The sequence below is a fragment of the Eubalaena glacialis genome, chromosome 19 (genome assembly GCF_028564815.1).
Source record: "Eubalaena glacialis isolate mEubGla1 chromosome 19, mEubGla1.1.hap2.+ XY, whole genome shotgun sequence".
In the NCBI taxonomy this organism is placed as follows: Eukaryota; Metazoa; Chordata; class Mammalia; order Artiodactyla; family Balaenidae; genus Eubalaena; species Eubalaena glacialis.
This window is the reverse complement of record NC_083734.1, coordinates 21,192,492-21,208,571: the sequence shown is the minus strand read 5'-3', so window position 1 is coordinate 21,208,571 and position 16,080 is coordinate 21,192,492. Positions and strand designations below refer to the sequence as shown.

Below are 16,080 nucleotides of genomic sequence, written 5' to 3'. Positions count from 1 at the left end.
TTGCCAACACATCCTGGGCAGAGCTGGCCAATCTCAAGTCTTCCTTTCAGGCCCACATCTTACCTGAACATTAAGACCTGGATACAACAAACTCCATTTATTGAGCATCTCTGTGTGCCAGGGTCTGTGCCGGGAACTTTGTCTGCTTCTGGGCACCGTGCACAGCACTTTACAGACACGATCTCATCTAATCCTCACGACAACCCCAGGGCTGCCCCAATCGGTTGAGTAGAGGATCGTGGCAGGCAGGCTTCCTTCCACTGGGGGGCAACAGCTATTTGGGGCAGGTGCCAACGCAGCACTAGTCCTGCCCCTGGTCCCTTCTGGGGCAGATGCTGGTTGCTGTAGCCACCTGTCCAGGGCACTGGAGGCTGGCCAGGCAGCCTTGGCCGGGCTCTTCCTCCCCCCAGGTCTCCTGTGGTCCCTGGGGCTGCTGCCTGTGCTGGGGAGAGGTCTCCCAGGGCCATGGAAAGCCATGAGGGGCGAGGGGCCAGCCCATGGCCCACTGAGCAGGGAGGAGACCCCAACAGCCATTCTCTTTCCTGCCTGGCTTTCTGACTTGGAGACCCCCAGACTGTCTCCATCAATCCCTGGAGAAGAGAGGCCTCCCTGGGAGGTGGTGATGGTGACGAGGAGGGATGCCCTCTGAGAGGTGGACTGAGGCAGAGGAGGAAACTGGAGTGAGCTCAGGTGTGCACACAACCCTCTCACCTCTCTCCTTCTTTTTCTGTACCCTCCTACCCTTCTCCTAGAGGAGGCATCTCTTTATAAGGGCACACTTCTGGGTCAGCGAGTCCTCTATCCCCAGAGGTGAGCATCCCCCCAGCACCACAGGGTTTAAAGGGACTTGGATGTCAGAGGAGGAGGAGCAGGACCGCAGGTGGCTCAGCCGTGTTTCCATCTCATGTCATTTAGAGTGACCTCCGTGTGTGTGTGTGTGTGTGTGTGTGTGTGTGCATGCACGCGCCTGCACGCAAGGAAGAGACACAGAGCCAGCCACCACGTACTGCCTGTTCTGCGGGAGCTGCTGCCCCCCACCCCAGTCTGGTCGCCTCCATTTACTTAAGAAAAATCCGACACAGTGGTGGGTAGAAACCGAGAGAGCGGTGGCTGGGGGATGGGGTAGGGGAGCCGCGGGCTCCCTTCTGCCTTGCTCCTCCCAGGGTCCTTCCCAGCACTGCCTGGTGCCCTCTCCCCCTCCCACCGGATTCCGCCTGGCAGGGGGGTGGGTGGCTGCCCCTGCAGAGAGGAAGGCGTGCTCAGCGGAGCGGGAGGGGCGGCTAAGGCGTAGTGTTGATCTTGCTGAGGGGCGGGCGGGAGGCACCCAGGGCTCCCGGGCACCCAGACCACAGTGCTCTGGGGTGGACCAAGGACTCCTCCCCCTTGAGGGCCTGCCCACAGCCCTTGGGGGCACAGGATGGAGTCCTGAGATCTCAGAGAGGCACCTGGCTTGGCCCCAGACCCCTCTGGAGAGTCAGCTCCCAGGTCCTGGGAAGGGACTGGGGGGCACCCAGAAGCCAGCAGATGCTACAAATATCCCCTGCCCCCCAAATGTTTTGTCCACAGCAAGATCCTTGGCAGGGCAGACAGCTGCCGCCGCCTCCCCACCCTGCAGGACAGAAATCCCTGAATAGTGGTTTGAGAAAAGTCTTTGTGCAGCTTGTGACACAAGACCCCCCAGAGTCCCCCACACGGGGGGGAAGCAGGGGACATGGGGGGATGGGGCGGGGCATTGTGAGGACCCCCGGCCCAAGCTTGGCCTCCTTGCCCCCGTCTTGGGGCAGGGGGGTTGTCTAAGACGGGAGGAGGGTTGGAAAGGGTAGAACAAAGGCTGGGATTGCTTTCCTCTTAGCAAGCTCCAGGAGGAAGGCACCTCCACCTCTGGGGCGGAGGAGGGTAAGGTGTGAGGCAAGGAGGTGGCCGTCTGGGAGGAGCAAAGCTGCAGGGGCCGGAGTACAAGTTCCACTTCAGCCGGCCCACGTCAAGTGTGAACTGGGTCCCGGCTGGGTCCCACGCAGCGCCCACGACGTGGCGGGCAGGGGACGGCACTCCTACGCAATCTCTTTGATTCTGCGCATGTAATTGTGCAGGTCAGGGGGCTGAGTGGGCCGCGCGGCGCCCGCCACATCTGGGCAGCCCCATCCCAGGTCCTCTTCGTCCTCCTCATCCTCTTCGCCGGCGGGCACCGAGTCATAGGCCAGCTCCTCCGAGGGCAGCGTCGTGAAGGTGGTAAACTTGACCCGCTTGCGCTTGGAGGTGGGTGAGCTGGCGGGGTCTTCGGCCTGGTCCCGGGCCGAGCCGCCCGAGGAGCCGTCGCCCCGCCCGTGCACCTGGCTCTGGACGCTGGTCTGCGAGCTGCCGCTGCTGTGGTGGTCGCCGTGGCAGCAGGCGGGCACGGTCTCCATCGGGTTGTTGGCGGGTGGCGACAGCTCCCCCTGCCCCCGCAGCGGCTGCCCATTGCCCAGGAACACCCAGTGGTGAGAGTGGTCCATGCTGGTCTGGCCCTCGGGCGGGATGCGCTTGTGCCGGTAGCGCAGCACGAAGACGATGCAGTTGATGAGGAAGACCAGGATGGCGAGGCAGAAGACGCCCAGCAGCGCGTACATGCCGATCTCCAGGTCCGTCAGCCCCCTCGGCATCTGCAGGAAGCCGGTGGGCAGTGGCAGGAAATCTTCTGTGGGTGGCACCGCCGGGCTGGCGGTGCCCGGGCCCACGGCCTCGGGCGGGGATCCGGCAGTGCCCGGCGGGCCAGCTCCCTGGGCCTCGTCCTCGCCCCCGCCGGGCCCTGGCTGGCTGGGGCCGGGGTAGTCGTAGGTGGGGTCCCCCTCTTCCCGCCCAAAGTGCACCCGCAGGCCTACAGGGGTCGTGGCCAGCACACTCTTGCGCTTGGTTTTCTGGCAGCTCTCGGCGATGGTGAGCTCCGCACGGAGCAGCTCCCCAGCCCCCTCGGCCTCAGCCACCACCAGTGGGAAGGCCCGGTCCTGGGTCACTGTGGCCACGCGCTCATCCAGACTGCTCACCAGCAGCCCATAGTCCCGGGGGCTGTAGAGGGAGAGTGGGGCCGTGGTACCGTCACTGTAGGAGAGCCAGAGGCTCAGGAGGGCTTCCTGGAGGAAGAGGAGGAGAGGACAGGAATCAGAGATCTACTCCTGCTGGCTTCCCTGCTGGGTCCTGAGCTCCGTGAGGGCCGAGGCGCTCTGGCTCCCTGCTGTATTCCCAGTACTGGAACAGTGCCTGGCAGGCGGTGGGTGCTCGGGAATGGTTATCTGAGGGGGAGTTCTCCCACTCAACTCAGTACAGGGAGTTATGGCCCCGTACTGCCCCGAGAACGTCCTTGCCCACTTTGCCTTTCTCCCCCGGATGAGTTGATGGTAAATTCTGCCTTGGGTCTAACTTAGATCTCTTCTGCTGCAGGAGTCACACCGTATCTCCATGCCTGATCACCCCCAACAGACACGTGGAGACTGAGAACGCACACATACTCAACCCCAGCCTTGTCCTCTGTTTGTTAAACCTTCTGAGAGTTAACCTCCTTGCAGATGAAGAAGCAGGGCTCAGAGACAAGCAACTGGCCTGGGGTCACGAAGCAAGTTGGGGCAGAGGAATCCTGTGTCCTGACCTCTGGCTCGGTGCTCAGTGCCCACCTTCTCCCTCCCTGTGCCTCCACCTGTAACTTTTCCACCTTTGTCCCATAGCCAGTGCCCTGGTGTATCTGTGGGGGGCTATAGCTGGGGGTCCAGAGATGGGTGAGGGTAATTCCGGGGGGTGGAGGCAGAGGTGACGGGCCCTCTGAGAATCCAGGAGTGGGAACCTTCAGCAGGAGCATCCCACCATGGCAGGTGCAGGAAGTGAGACCTTGGCCAGACTCCCGGGCAGATGGTGGGGCATGGGGTAGGGCAGGTGCGCAGGGCACAAAGGGTAGATCGATCTTCCATTATCAAAGCCCTAATCTGGGGGGCTCGTGGCCAGAACCTGCAAGTCCTCCTTCCACATCCCAAGCCCCCAGGCATCCAGTTACCTGCTTGAGGAAGCTGAGGGTCTGCTGGGCGGCCGTGGTGGCCACGATGGTGTGGCTGCTCCCAGGGCTGGGCCGCAGGGACAGGGTGAGGCTGGCCACCACCTGGGCCTGCAGCTGTGTGATGCTGACCTTCTCCTCTGTCACCGTCAGCAGTGTCTCCCCAAGCACGGACTCCGTCAGAGGGGAAACCACCTGAGGCAGGGTGGGGCGGGGATGGGTGAGAGCCAGGAGAGAAGGACACCCCGCCCCCCCCCCAAATTCCCAAACAGGGAGGAATCTGAGTGCTGCTGGAAGAGAAGCCCAGGGGGTGGGGCAGATTGGGAGGCAGGACTCCTGGGCTCTGCCTTAGGTCTGCAACCGGGAACCAGGGTCCAGAGGCCAAGCAAGGGTCAAGGGCTCACAGGAGCCTGGCAGGAACACAGATGAGTGAGGTGGGTTGATTTTAAAGAAAACAACAGCCCTCCCGTAGAGTGATAAGTCACAATTGATGGTCAGCCTCAATGTCAGGGAGACAAAAGGGAGTGGTGGGCACTGGGGCAAATGGGAGAACTCGTGCTCATGTAAAAAAAGGCAGCAGTACTGACTCCAGCTGATGATTGCCAGGCAGGAATGCAGACCCTGTGCTGCCAGATTCATATTTTCTAAAACCAGAAATTTACATTTTAAAAAAATGAGAAACCTCCCAAGTTTTAAACGGTTGTGTCAATTGTTTTACAAACAAAATATGTCTGCGGCAGATTTCAGCCCCTGGGTCACTATTTATAGTCTCTTAGATGGATGATATCTACCCAGGCACCCAGCTATCAAGGAGGAAGGTCAAAGTTGAGTGCCCAGATCTCCAAAATTCCCTTTTCTGGCCTCTACGCTGGCTGGGCCCTCCCACCTCCTCCCCCCTCAGCCACATCTCCCTCAGGGGCCACACTGAGCCATGCAAGGTTGATAGAGGCTGATGAGGCTCGGAGGGAGAAGCTTCGCCAAGGTTCTTGACCTTCGATGGTAGAATTTCAAGCAGAAGGGCAGGTGGGGGAAGAAAGTGTGTTTGGGGGCCCGTCTGGGGTTGCTCCCCGAGGCCGAGGCGCTGGAAATGCTGTCTTAGGAACGTCTGTGTCAAGGCTCCCGGCACGCCCCCCCACCACCCCCACCCCCCCAACCCCCCCCCAACCGTGCTTACCTTGAAGGGCGTGGTGCCTGGCTCCAGCCCCGCCAGCGTGCTGCCGTCTACCATGCGTGCCACTCGGGGGTCACCCACCCGCATGAAGTCGCTGACCAGGTCGGTGACCTCCACCAGCCAGTCTGGGCCCAGCATGGTGACCACCTGGTCAGTGCCCTCCGATGACGTCGTGTGGAACTGGGTGAAAACCTGCAGGGTGGCGTGCTGGTACTGCAGGGTGCAGCCGCGGCTCGCGCTCTGCCGGCGCTCCTCCTCCTCCTCGTCCTCGTCCTCGCTCTCCCGGGCTGATCTGGGTGGGGGAGGCCTGGAGTCAGGGCTCCCCACCCCGGCTCTGACCTGCACGAGTCCCTCCCTCCCTCTTGCCCCGCCAGCCCCTCCCCGGCTCCCGTGGGTGAAAGGCTTTCCCTGGCCCATCCCTTCTGTCTCTGACAAGCTTGGAGTCCGAAGTCCCAGGCTTTCCTCTCCTAGAAAGGTACCTTCTTGACTCCCCGACCCACCCCGTGTCCCCTGCTTGGCTGCGCCCACACCTGTGAATAACTGGCATCAAATCTTAGCAAATACTGGCTCTTTGTCAGCACTAAGCAGTTGCTGGGCCCTGGGCTCAGCTCTAACTTGGATCAAAGGTGATCCTTGCTCAAGTGCCAGGAGGCTTAGCTACGTCGTGTCCTACAGCGGTGTGGCAGACAGAATTTGGATATTTAGCTGATGAGATTGCCAAGCAGAGTGTGGGAGGTGTGTCCTGGCTTCCTCTGGCTGCTCAGAGTAAAATGCAAGAGGAGACAGATAAATGGAGGGAGGAACTGTCAGGCAAAAGGGAACCAGGACTTGACAATTTGGGGAATTCTCAGCCTATCCAGATTGCCAAAAATGCAAAAATCAGGAGATTCACCCAGGAAAGCGGGCTGTGGAGAGAGAGAAGGGTGTGGCCAGCGCTTGGCTAGTGCTTCAGAAGGATTAACCACCAGAATATTCATTCACATAGAGGGCTCTTTTACCTGTGTTAACTAATTTAATCCTCACAGCAATCCACTGAGCTAAGTGTTAACGTGCCCATTTTAGAGATGAGGAAACTGAGGCACAGTAGCCTAAGGTTACCCAGCTAGCAAATAGCAGTCAGGATTTCACCCCAAGCCATCTGGCTTCAGAGTTCACTATGCCCTTCACTACTCAAAGCAGCATCAACCTCACGGGGAGCTGGCCTGAAATGCAGACTCACAGGCCCCATCCCAGTTTCACAGAATCAGAATCTGCATTTTAACAGCATCCTTGGGCAAGTCGCGCGCAAGTTCAAGAGGCTCTGATCTATGCTGCCTTGCTTTTCCAAATCTCCGCAGAACTGAACTGATCCCAACTCTCACTAGGCCGCCTGCTTCTCTCTCCAGCTCCGCCCCTCCCGCTCCGCCCCTCCCGCTCTTAGCTGCCTGTCACTCTGCCTCTCTTCTCTTCCCTGCTGGCTTCTCTCTCCAGCAGCGATGAGTGGGTGAGTGGAGTGTGCTGAGTACACATGGACCTGCCCCACAGATGGGCACCCGGGTGTGTGAGCCTGTATCCCAGTGAGGGAGCCCAGTGGGAGTCACCATGTGCCTGGCTGATGTACTCACAAGTGTGCCCCTGGTGTGCCCAGGCTGGGGCACGCGTGTACAGGTGTGTGAGCACCTGTGTTGGTGTTTCTGCTCCATTTTGTCTGCTGCTTGACTGCTCTCACCCTGTCTCCCTAGCCAACTCCTTTCCACTCATCCTTTAAGACTTAGCTCCGGAGTCACCTCTTCCAGGAAGCCTTCTTTGACTTCTTCTGGAGGAAGAGGTGGTTCTTTCCTTTGTGCCACTTGCTTCCCTGTACTCAGGGCTTCCTTCATCCACCATGCTCCATGGTATATATAAGACGGCTTCCTGATGGACCCAGAGCTCAGCTGGGTCAGGCTCTGGCCACACTTACCTGCTCCCCTCCCTGCCCCCATCCGTGCCTGGCACACAGTAGCTGCTCAATAAGTTTGTTGATTGCATAACCGACCTGCAGACTGTGTACACCTAGGGCCTCACACACACATGCAGATCAGACGTTGTGCCAGGGCTGTGTCACCCATGAGTATCCCCAGCATCCGCCGTGTTTGGAGGGGCCATACCTCCGGTCAGGAAAGATAGGTACCCTCCAGCCCTTCACTTGGCTGAGGCGGGCATCCGAGAGCTCAATGTGCAGGGGCAGCTTGGGCACCCAGACTGTCATTTCCAGGGGGGCATTGAGGACGTCGTAGCGGAAGGTGACCCTGGCGTTCATGGAACCGCGAGACTCCTTTCCGCTAACAAACACGTAGTCACAGCTGCTGGATACCTGGGGAGGGGGAGAGAGGTTGGTTGGCCTGTCTTGCCCTACAGTTCATCCTGTGGGGCAGTGCAGAGGACTTCATTCTGACAAGGAAGGCCAGAAGGCCATTGGACAGAGAAAGTGCCAGTCACAGGAGGCTGAAGGGGAGGGGCTGGGTGGGAGAAGGCCCCTAATTTAATTCCTCTGGGAGGTGCCAGCTTCCACTCCATTGCTCCAGAGATCATCTCTTAGTGGCTACCTTGGGAGGATTTTGCTCCCTGGCAAGAAGCCAGTGTGCCAATATTTTTGTAAGGGGCTGCTTTTGATGTGCCAGGCCACACCGTGGGGGAGTCTTCAGGCTGAGGGTCCCCAGTGCTGGCTCCCCTCCCCAGCATGACCGCCTGGGCTCTGGAGCAGGTGTCTGATGGTAGAGTCCTCCACAGTACACAGGAGTAGCCTGTCCTGAGCAGGACACTGGGGTGCGACTGGGCGGGGAGGAGGTCGAGGTGGAGGGGGTGGGGAGAAGGGGCAGGCCCACAGCTCCTCCAAGGTGCCTCTGGCCCAGTGGTCCCAGGCAGATGGGCAGCTGGTTAATTTCTGGGAGGGGGCTGCTCCAGCCAGGGGTGGAACTGAGGGAAAGGGAGAGGAAATTTCAGGACCAGAGAACCCCAAGCACAGACAGGTGGACAACTGCCACCCACGGGTGCAGCTTTTGCAAATGCATGCCCACCTGGACACCACCTTGCATTCTTCACGGTTTCCCGGATGAGCATATGCTCACTGAACACATCTTAGTGGGTAGCTGTGCCCACTCACAGCGGTGTCCCTGCTAGTACTTCAGGGCAGATGCAACGGGTGTCCATGTAAGTGCCCACGTACACGCCTGGCATACCTGGAGTGAATCCTGTGTGCAATGCATTTAGGTGCTCCTACTGGGACACGCCCCGGGGTGCACATCCTTGAGTCTGGAGGAGGGTCTATCAGGCAGCCTATGGGCTGATGACAACCTGAAGGCTCTGGTGGGGCTGGGGAGGGGCTGGTACTGTGGTTCATCTGTGCAGATGAGCCCCTGACGGTCCCAAACTCCTTCGAGCTCTCTTAATCATCTCAGGGGGTGGGTGGAGAGGAGTGGGACGGTGGCTCTGCTAGAAATGCTCATTTCCCACTTCGGAAGGCAGAGAATTCCAGCTGAAGGCTGGCAAATCCCATTTAGAATGTTGGCAAACTCCCGGAAGAACCTGAGAGTATTTCACTGAGAACGGAAACAAATTCCATTTCGAATCTTTGCTAATTCCCTTTGGTATCTAAGCCACGGTGACTGTTCTGGTCTGCTCTGGGGTGGGGGTGTGGGGGTCTGGGTGGTAGAGGAAGGTGCTGGGTGAGGGCTCTTGGGAGCAGGCCCGTTTCTCCCGGTCCCAGCCTGCCAGCAGTGGCAAGCCCCATGGGCCTGGCAAGGCTTCTAGTCCTCAGGAGGCCGTGGGTGTGTGGTACCAAGCCGTCTGCTCTGGCTCACTCGGGGGACATTCTTCCTGGATGGGGGGATGGAGGAGGTGAGCCTCGGGCTCCAGACACCAGAAGGGATCCAGGGCAGAGCAGAGAGAGAGAGAGAGAGAGCGAGAGAGCACACACTCCCAGGGAGGGAGGAGGACACCCACATCCCCACTCCCCCTGCTGAAGGATTTACAGGAACAGGAAACAGATTCTGTTGCCCAATCATTTGATTTTGGCACCAGCTGGAGGCTGGCACGGCAGACAGCTCACCCATCCCACAGGGACCAGGGCTGGATGCCCTCCTGCATCACTGCCCGCCCCACTGCCTCCTCCCCGCATCTCACCTCTGACCACTGTCCAAAGCCAGAGGAAATCTGGAGGCCCTCCTGGGGAGGTAGCAAACTGGGCCAATCAAGTCAGATCAACGTCCTGTTTGCTGGGTTGTGGAGGACCCACTGCCCAGAGGGGGCCTCTGGGGAGGAGCTCAGGGCAAGGCCTTTGGGAGGTGGAGGGCTGGGGTGGGTGTTCCTGGAGTGGGTCCTTTTACACAACCTTCACTCCTGGCCTAACTCATGAGCTTCTGGAGGCTTCCTCCCTGGGCTGGATCTCCTCCACCTGGTCACCAGCACCCAGGTTCAGGGCATGTCTCTGAGACCCCCCCAGGACCCCCTCCCCTATTGCTTTGCCCGGTGTCTGCCACACAGCAAGGGCTCAGTAATGACTTGGGGATTGAATTCAAGTTGTCAATGCTGCTTTCTCCCTTCAGCCTGCCAAAAGGTCTCTTTCACATTCCTGCAGGAAGCCCTCCAGGACCTCCCCTTGCTCTTCATGGGATGCTCTTCCCCTCACTCCCTGCCACTTCCCCTCCTCTTGCCTACCAAGGGGACCTCCCTGGGATGTGAATTCCCCTCTGGTTTGGGGTCCACTCCCCCGGAAGGCCCGAGGCCTTCTTCCCAGGCTCCCCCGCCTCCAGGAAGCTCACCTTGATGATGTCCTCATTGTCAGATTCGCATTCCACCAGGGCAGAGACATCTAGGACAAGGCCGGTCACCTCGATGGCAATGACCTTGACAGGGATGGCCACCGTCCGGCCAGTCAGGATGGCTGTGTTGATGATCTCTGTGTCCTGCAGGGAAGAGAGGAGGGCGGGGCTCTGCTGAACTGCTTGAGGTCCCCTGCTCTCCCAGGACCACCAGCCAAGCCCCGGCAGCTCCCAGCTGTGCCCACTCCTCAGATGCGTATCCTTCCCGTGGGGACGTGGGCAGACAGATGCATCTACCCGGTCTCGCGTGCCTTCTCAGACGCTCTGCTCACTTGGACTCCCGTGGTAGCCTTCAGGGTCTACCCCACTCTGCTGCCAGAAAACAATGCTTCCCCAATCCTCCACCATCTCCTCTCAGCATCTTCCATGCTCCTCCAGACTCAGAGTAACGTCCAGCACATTTGCCTGGCTATTCCATGTGCCCCTGGGCTGGTCCCAGACAATCATTCCATGGCACTCTTCCTAAACCCATTGCTCCTTTGAACAAACTATTCCCATTCCCATCACCACACCTTTGCCCAGGAGATCCCCTGCCTAAAGCACCTTCCTCATCTTCTCTGACTGTATGATCCCCTCCTCCATGGGACCTTCAAGGCTCCACTGCATGGTCACCTCATCCAGGAAGCGGCCCCCCCAGCCCCCCCAAGTGGCCCCTCCATGGTGACTTCTCCCACCTCCGTGCCCCTCAGCAGCCGCTGTCCCACTCCAGCACCAGGCGCAGAGCTCACCTGCCTCCTGTGAGTGCACTCACCATGGCCAGGGGCAGGATGGCCTGCACATCCCGCTGGATGACCGTCAGCTCGGTGACAGCCCGCTCCAGGTCAGGCAGGGCACCGTGGCCGCGGTAGTCGATGTGCCACATGATCCTCCGCTTGACTGACTGGCTGGTGAAGTTCTCCATCTCAAAGTCCAGCTGCAGGATCTCCAGGGGCCCCTGGTCCTCCCTGCGTGGTGGGGGAAGGAAGGAGAGCCCAGGAGGAAGGGCTGGGAGTAGCTCAGGAGCTCCGAAACCCTCACTGAGGACCCTAGCCCTCCTCAGTGGCCTTTCCCCGGGGCCCTCTGAGCCTTCCCCAGCCTGGCCTCCAGGGTCCCCAGAAAGTACGCCCCAGCCCTTCTGCCGGCCTGGTCTCCTCCATCAAGAATTCCCCCACCCCTCCCCAGTGCTGTCCTGCAAAGAAGTGGGCAGAGGAGCCACCTTGGCTCACCAGAGGGGCAGCGGTGTGCCCTGGGCCCAGGACACATCCACGGTGGCTGTTGAATGCTTTGCCCCAGTCAGCAGCTCCGAGGTCACGTGCCACTGGCCACTCCGTGACTTGGTTCCTAGAAGGGTCACGCCCTTCTTGGCCTTCACCCTGGGACAAAGCAGGAAGAAGAAGAGGGAGAGGGTCAGCTTGGGGTCCAAGGGCTGCCCACCTGCCTACCATCCTTAGGCTGGGGCTGGGAGAAGAGGCAGCAGGTGAGTAAGTTACCCTGAGTTCTAGACTCAAAGCCTGAAACTAATCTGGGGGATCTGGTCTCATGTATCTTCAACCTCTGGCCCTAGTGGAAGCTGTAGTCCCTTCTGTTATATCTCTGCCAGATCTTTACCTAACCTCTACTTGCATACCTTAGTGACAGGAGACTCACTACTTCTGCACATATCCCATTACATCTTTAGAAAGTCCCTAAAAGGAGAAACTTCTTCCCTGTATGTAGCTGAAATAGAACAGCCGTGGGTTCTGTTGGGGGAAGGGAGGACAACTCTCTTCCACCTGAATAGACACCTGGGGAGGTGAGCAGGTGTTCTCTGAGTCTTCTTTTCTCCAGGCCTAAAATCTTCAGTTCCTCCAATTGTTGCTCTTTTGCCATAGTTTCAAGTCGCCCATATCCTAGTCACCCTCTTCTGGACATTCTGAATACATAAGGTGTAGTGTCTTATACTAAATACAACACTTCAGCTCTAATTAACACTAACTAAAGCAGAATGATTATCACCTCCCTAATTCTACATACTTTACTCCTATTAATGCAGCCCAAGATCTCTGATGACTGATTTAACTCATATTCACGTTCAGGTATTAATCACTGAATTAGGTATGACTCTGTCCAGGAATACCTGAACTTTAAAGTAGTACATTCAGGACAGAAGGCAATACTTAAAGAAGACGGAGGTTAATGGTGCTGTTTCAGGTCCCATGTATAGTGCTTGGGTTGGTGGGGAGCATTTTGGTGGGGTCTTTCTTATATCCTCAGAATCACCCAACATGGCTCAAACCATGGATTCCTACTGTGAGACATCATTATAGTTTGTGGGGATGTGATATGACTGAAGGCATTTCTGAATTTGTGAACTGTATCCTTCACAAAGAAAGAGCTAGGACTCCTGAAAATATTTCTCCCCACTCCAGGATTAGACAAATGTCCTGACACACGGATACCCTCCTGTTCATCTTTTGGCTCCCAGGCAAGGGGCTGCTCTCTGATCTCCATTTCTCCTCTTAGGCCTCAGTCTCCTCATCTGTAAAATAGGAGAGTTGCACCCGCTAATGTCTAAGGGCCCTTCCAGCCCCGATTCTATCATTCTGGATATCCATGCTTGTGAAAATGGATGTTTCCTCTTCACCATGACACCACTTCTGTGAGATAGGGAGGACAGGGCAGACATTTTTGTGGCCATTAGGCAGATGAGAACACCGAGGCTCAGGTAAGTGAGCTGTCTTCCTGAAGTTGCTCAAGTGATAACTGGAAGAACGGGGATTAGGAGGCTGGATGGGCAGGTCTGGGCGAGCCCCCTACAAGGGGTCAGGTGTGCATCTGACCTTGGAAGGGAAGCCAGACCCCCGCCCATACCCCCCTACCTGAGAGTGAAGTGCTCCACGCTGGGGCTGGAGGGAGAGGAGGAGTTGGGGGCCAGGTAGAGGAGGATGCTGAGCACTTCCCCGGGCTTGAGGGGCCGGTCAGGCAGGCGGATCACCAGGTTGCCGTCCAGCCTGTGCTCCTGCAGGGTCCTTCTGGGGGGCGGGCGGAACAGGCTGATGCTCCCGATGCGCAGCAGGGGGTGCTGGGTCGGGCTCTCGGCCCGGGCCCCGCCGCCGGGCCCGGCACCCCGCCGTGTTCCTCCACAGCCTCCCGATGCATCCGGGGCATGGAGAGTGTAGTAGAGCTCGGCTTGCTGACTCTCCCCTGTCGCCTCGGGCTCCAGCCCATCTGGAGACTTGCGGCGGGCAGTGGGTGGTGCGGCCGGGGCCGGGGGCCCGAACCAAGCCAGGGGCAGCTCGGCCCGCACGAGACAGGTGGCCAGACCCCCGCTGAGGCGGCAGGAGCTCTTGACCTCCCGGGCATCCCGGAAGGCGTGCAGGCGGACGCAGGGCAGCCGCTCGGTGACGCCGAAGTCATCCCAGTCCCGGCCGGCCACGTAGAACAGCACCTGGGCCACGGGCTGCGAGGCAGGCACGCGGGGGCGGACGATGAAGGCTCGCACCTTCCAGCTGACCGTCAGGCGCTCGGGGATGTCCAGGGTGCTGGACGGCTGCAGGAGCTCCCGGGCCACCACCTGGCTGGTGCTGAAGGGTCCCAGGGAGACATTGAGGACGGGCAGCTCCTTGGTCTGGAACACCACGAAGGGCTCGGAGCGCTGCAGGGAGCCGTTGGTGACCATGGGAGGCGTGCGCCGCGCCTCCCGCAGGAAGAAGGCCAGCCGCGTGTGTGACAGGCGGTAGCTGATCGGCAGCACCGGGCTGGCCTGCGGCCCCGGAGGACTGGGGCTGGCCGGGTGGGAGCGGCCAGAGGCTGGGGACAGACAGAAGAAAGACCCCAGAGTGGTCAGGAGAGGCTGTGCTGGGGCTCCAGGGCACCCCAGCCTCCCACCCTTACAGAGGGCCATCCACTCCCAGCTGAGCCGAGCTCAGCCCGGCTCTCCATCCTCAAGGCTCCAAGCCGGGCTCCACCTTTGCTGGTGTGTTAATTGCCCTCTTGCTGCTGATTCATTTCTTTATCTGCGATGCAGGGGTAAAGCTAATGCCCGTACAAAGAGTTGTGAAGCTTTAAAGAGGTTTTATCCTCTGGCATCTTCATTTGTAAAATGAGTATAAAAATTGTTTCTGCCTCAAAGAGCTATTGTGGGGACTTACCAAAGTCATGTGCGTAGAGGGCTAAGAGCAAGGGTGATGCTGAGGCAATAAGTTTTCACTCTTACCATTATTAATGGTACAGTACAGTACGTATTTAATGATTTAACATTGTTTATTAAAATTAAACTATTATTCATGCATTATTATGACAGGCAGTGGCTTATTTGATCCTCATCAAGCCTTTGAACCAGGTATTATTCTGATCTCCATTGATTCACCCAGTTTTCTATCAGTAACTTCTCTTTTTGGAGAGCCTATTCTTACCTCTTACAAATGAAGGTGCCAGATGCTTAAATAACTTACCCAAGTCACATGAGTGAAAGGGGCCAGCAGCTGGAGTTGAACCTGGGGCCACCTGGCTTTCAAACCCAAGCCTCTACTCCTTTACTGCTCCAGCTGCCTAGATGGTGCAGGGTCCCCGGGGATCCCACATCGCCCGCTACTCCCTATATGTACCACCTCACAAATACACACCGGGAATTTGATCCTCGTCCCCCAAACCCAAACGTGGGCCTTGGGGTCTCGGGCTTGACTTCTCCCTTCTCTCGGCCACTCACCCCATCCTCGCAGGATCCCGCCAAGCTGTAGCAATTCTACCTCTTGGCTCTCTGGTCTGTCCCCGGCTGCCCCTGACCTCCATCCCCAGGCCCCTGCTCCAGCTTTGGCTTCATTCCTGTTGCTATGACAACATAACATTGTCTAAGTGGGTCTCACCTCTCCCCAGCTCTTCCCTTCCCTGGCATACCCACCCCCCCTAGAGCAGCCAGAGGGATTTGTTTCTCCCAGACACAGATTGGACCTTGTTGGCTCCTCACTCCCAGCTCAACACCTGTTGGACATTGTTAAGGAACAGGAGGGACCAAGATGAGGAGGTCTGAGGTTTGAGAACCAGTTCTGGATCTGCTGCTTAGAAAGCAGTTGGGTTGGCTGCTGTGCCCTGGCCCAGGTCATTACCCCAGATCCCACATGTGTGCCTGCAGCCAGCCTCCCTGCAGGGGGCAGGGACATGTTCTCAGAGACTCCAGTGGACCCCCGAGCCATGTTTCTCACCTTTGATGTTGTGTTGTCATTTGTTTTCGAGAATCAAGAAATCGCTTTATAATTTGTGTAACACAATGCAAACGTGTATTATTAAAGACTCTCCCTTCTGCTTACAGAACTCACCTTGCGCCTGAGCGTGGCATTCAGGGCCCTCTACAATGAGCTCCAGGCTCCCCTTTCCCCAGTATTCCTCTTCCCAGGCTCCTGCTGCCAGCATAACTGGACAACTTCTGGCTTTAGCGCTCGCCGATGCTGCCTTATCGCCCCTCCTATGCTCATGCTGTGCCCTCTGCATTGGATTCTCTCCTATCCTATCTGCACACATCCAAATCCGAATCTTCCTCTAAGGCCCTGCTCAAACGCCACCTCCTCCATGAAGCCCTCCAAGATATGACCTCTACTCCTGGGAATTTCCTCAGAGCTTTGCCCTTCTCTGAGGGAACCTCTCATCCTGCCTTGCGTGAGAGTTATCTACGGGGCCTTGCACTGAACAAGTCTTTAACAAATCACGGTTGATCTACACTGAGTGATTCGCAGAGACCTCCGTCCCAAGGAGACTCCTAATCAGTGCTATGGTGGTTACTTGCCGCTTATGCATATTATCATGTTACCACCATCAGTGAAACCTTGATGGTTCCACAAACGTTCACACCCAATTCCTCATAAATGCGATGAACTAAAAATTCCCTGCCCTTGAGGCTCTGGTGTCTATGTCTGATGTTTTTAAATTTGTGGTTTAATTTTCTCATTTAACAAATGAGGCAATTGGCACAACAAAGGCCCTGGGTCAAGTGTCCTAAGAGGAGTGGCACCTGGTCTGTGTGACTCCTTAGGGCCCCGCTTGAGCAGTCCTTAGGACCAGCTGGTCCCTGGTCCTCTAGGCAGCCCACGCTTTAACCATCAGAC

General features: G+C 57.9%; 1 protein-coding gene across 1 annotated transcript; it reads right to left on the bottom strand.

The window, feature by feature from the left end:
* Positions 1–1,491: 1,491 nt before the first annotated feature.
* Positions 1,492–15,391, bottom strand: TMEM132E (transmembrane protein 132E). Its single transcript, XM_061176874.1, has 9 exons — positions 15,298–15,391; positions 12,862–13,840; positions 11,230–11,376; positions 10,776–10,968; positions 9,965–10,108; positions 7,313–7,518; positions 5,190–5,478; positions 4,019–4,210; positions 1,492–3,107 (listed from the first exon to the last, which is right to left on the bottom strand). Exons 1-9 carry the CDS (start codon positions 15,389–15,391, stop codon positions 2,052–2,054), a joined length of 3,300 nt encoding a protein of 1,099 aa, XP_061032857.1. The 3' UTR covers positions 1,492–2,051.
* Between the last annotated feature and the right edge of the window lie 689 nt (positions 15,392–16,080).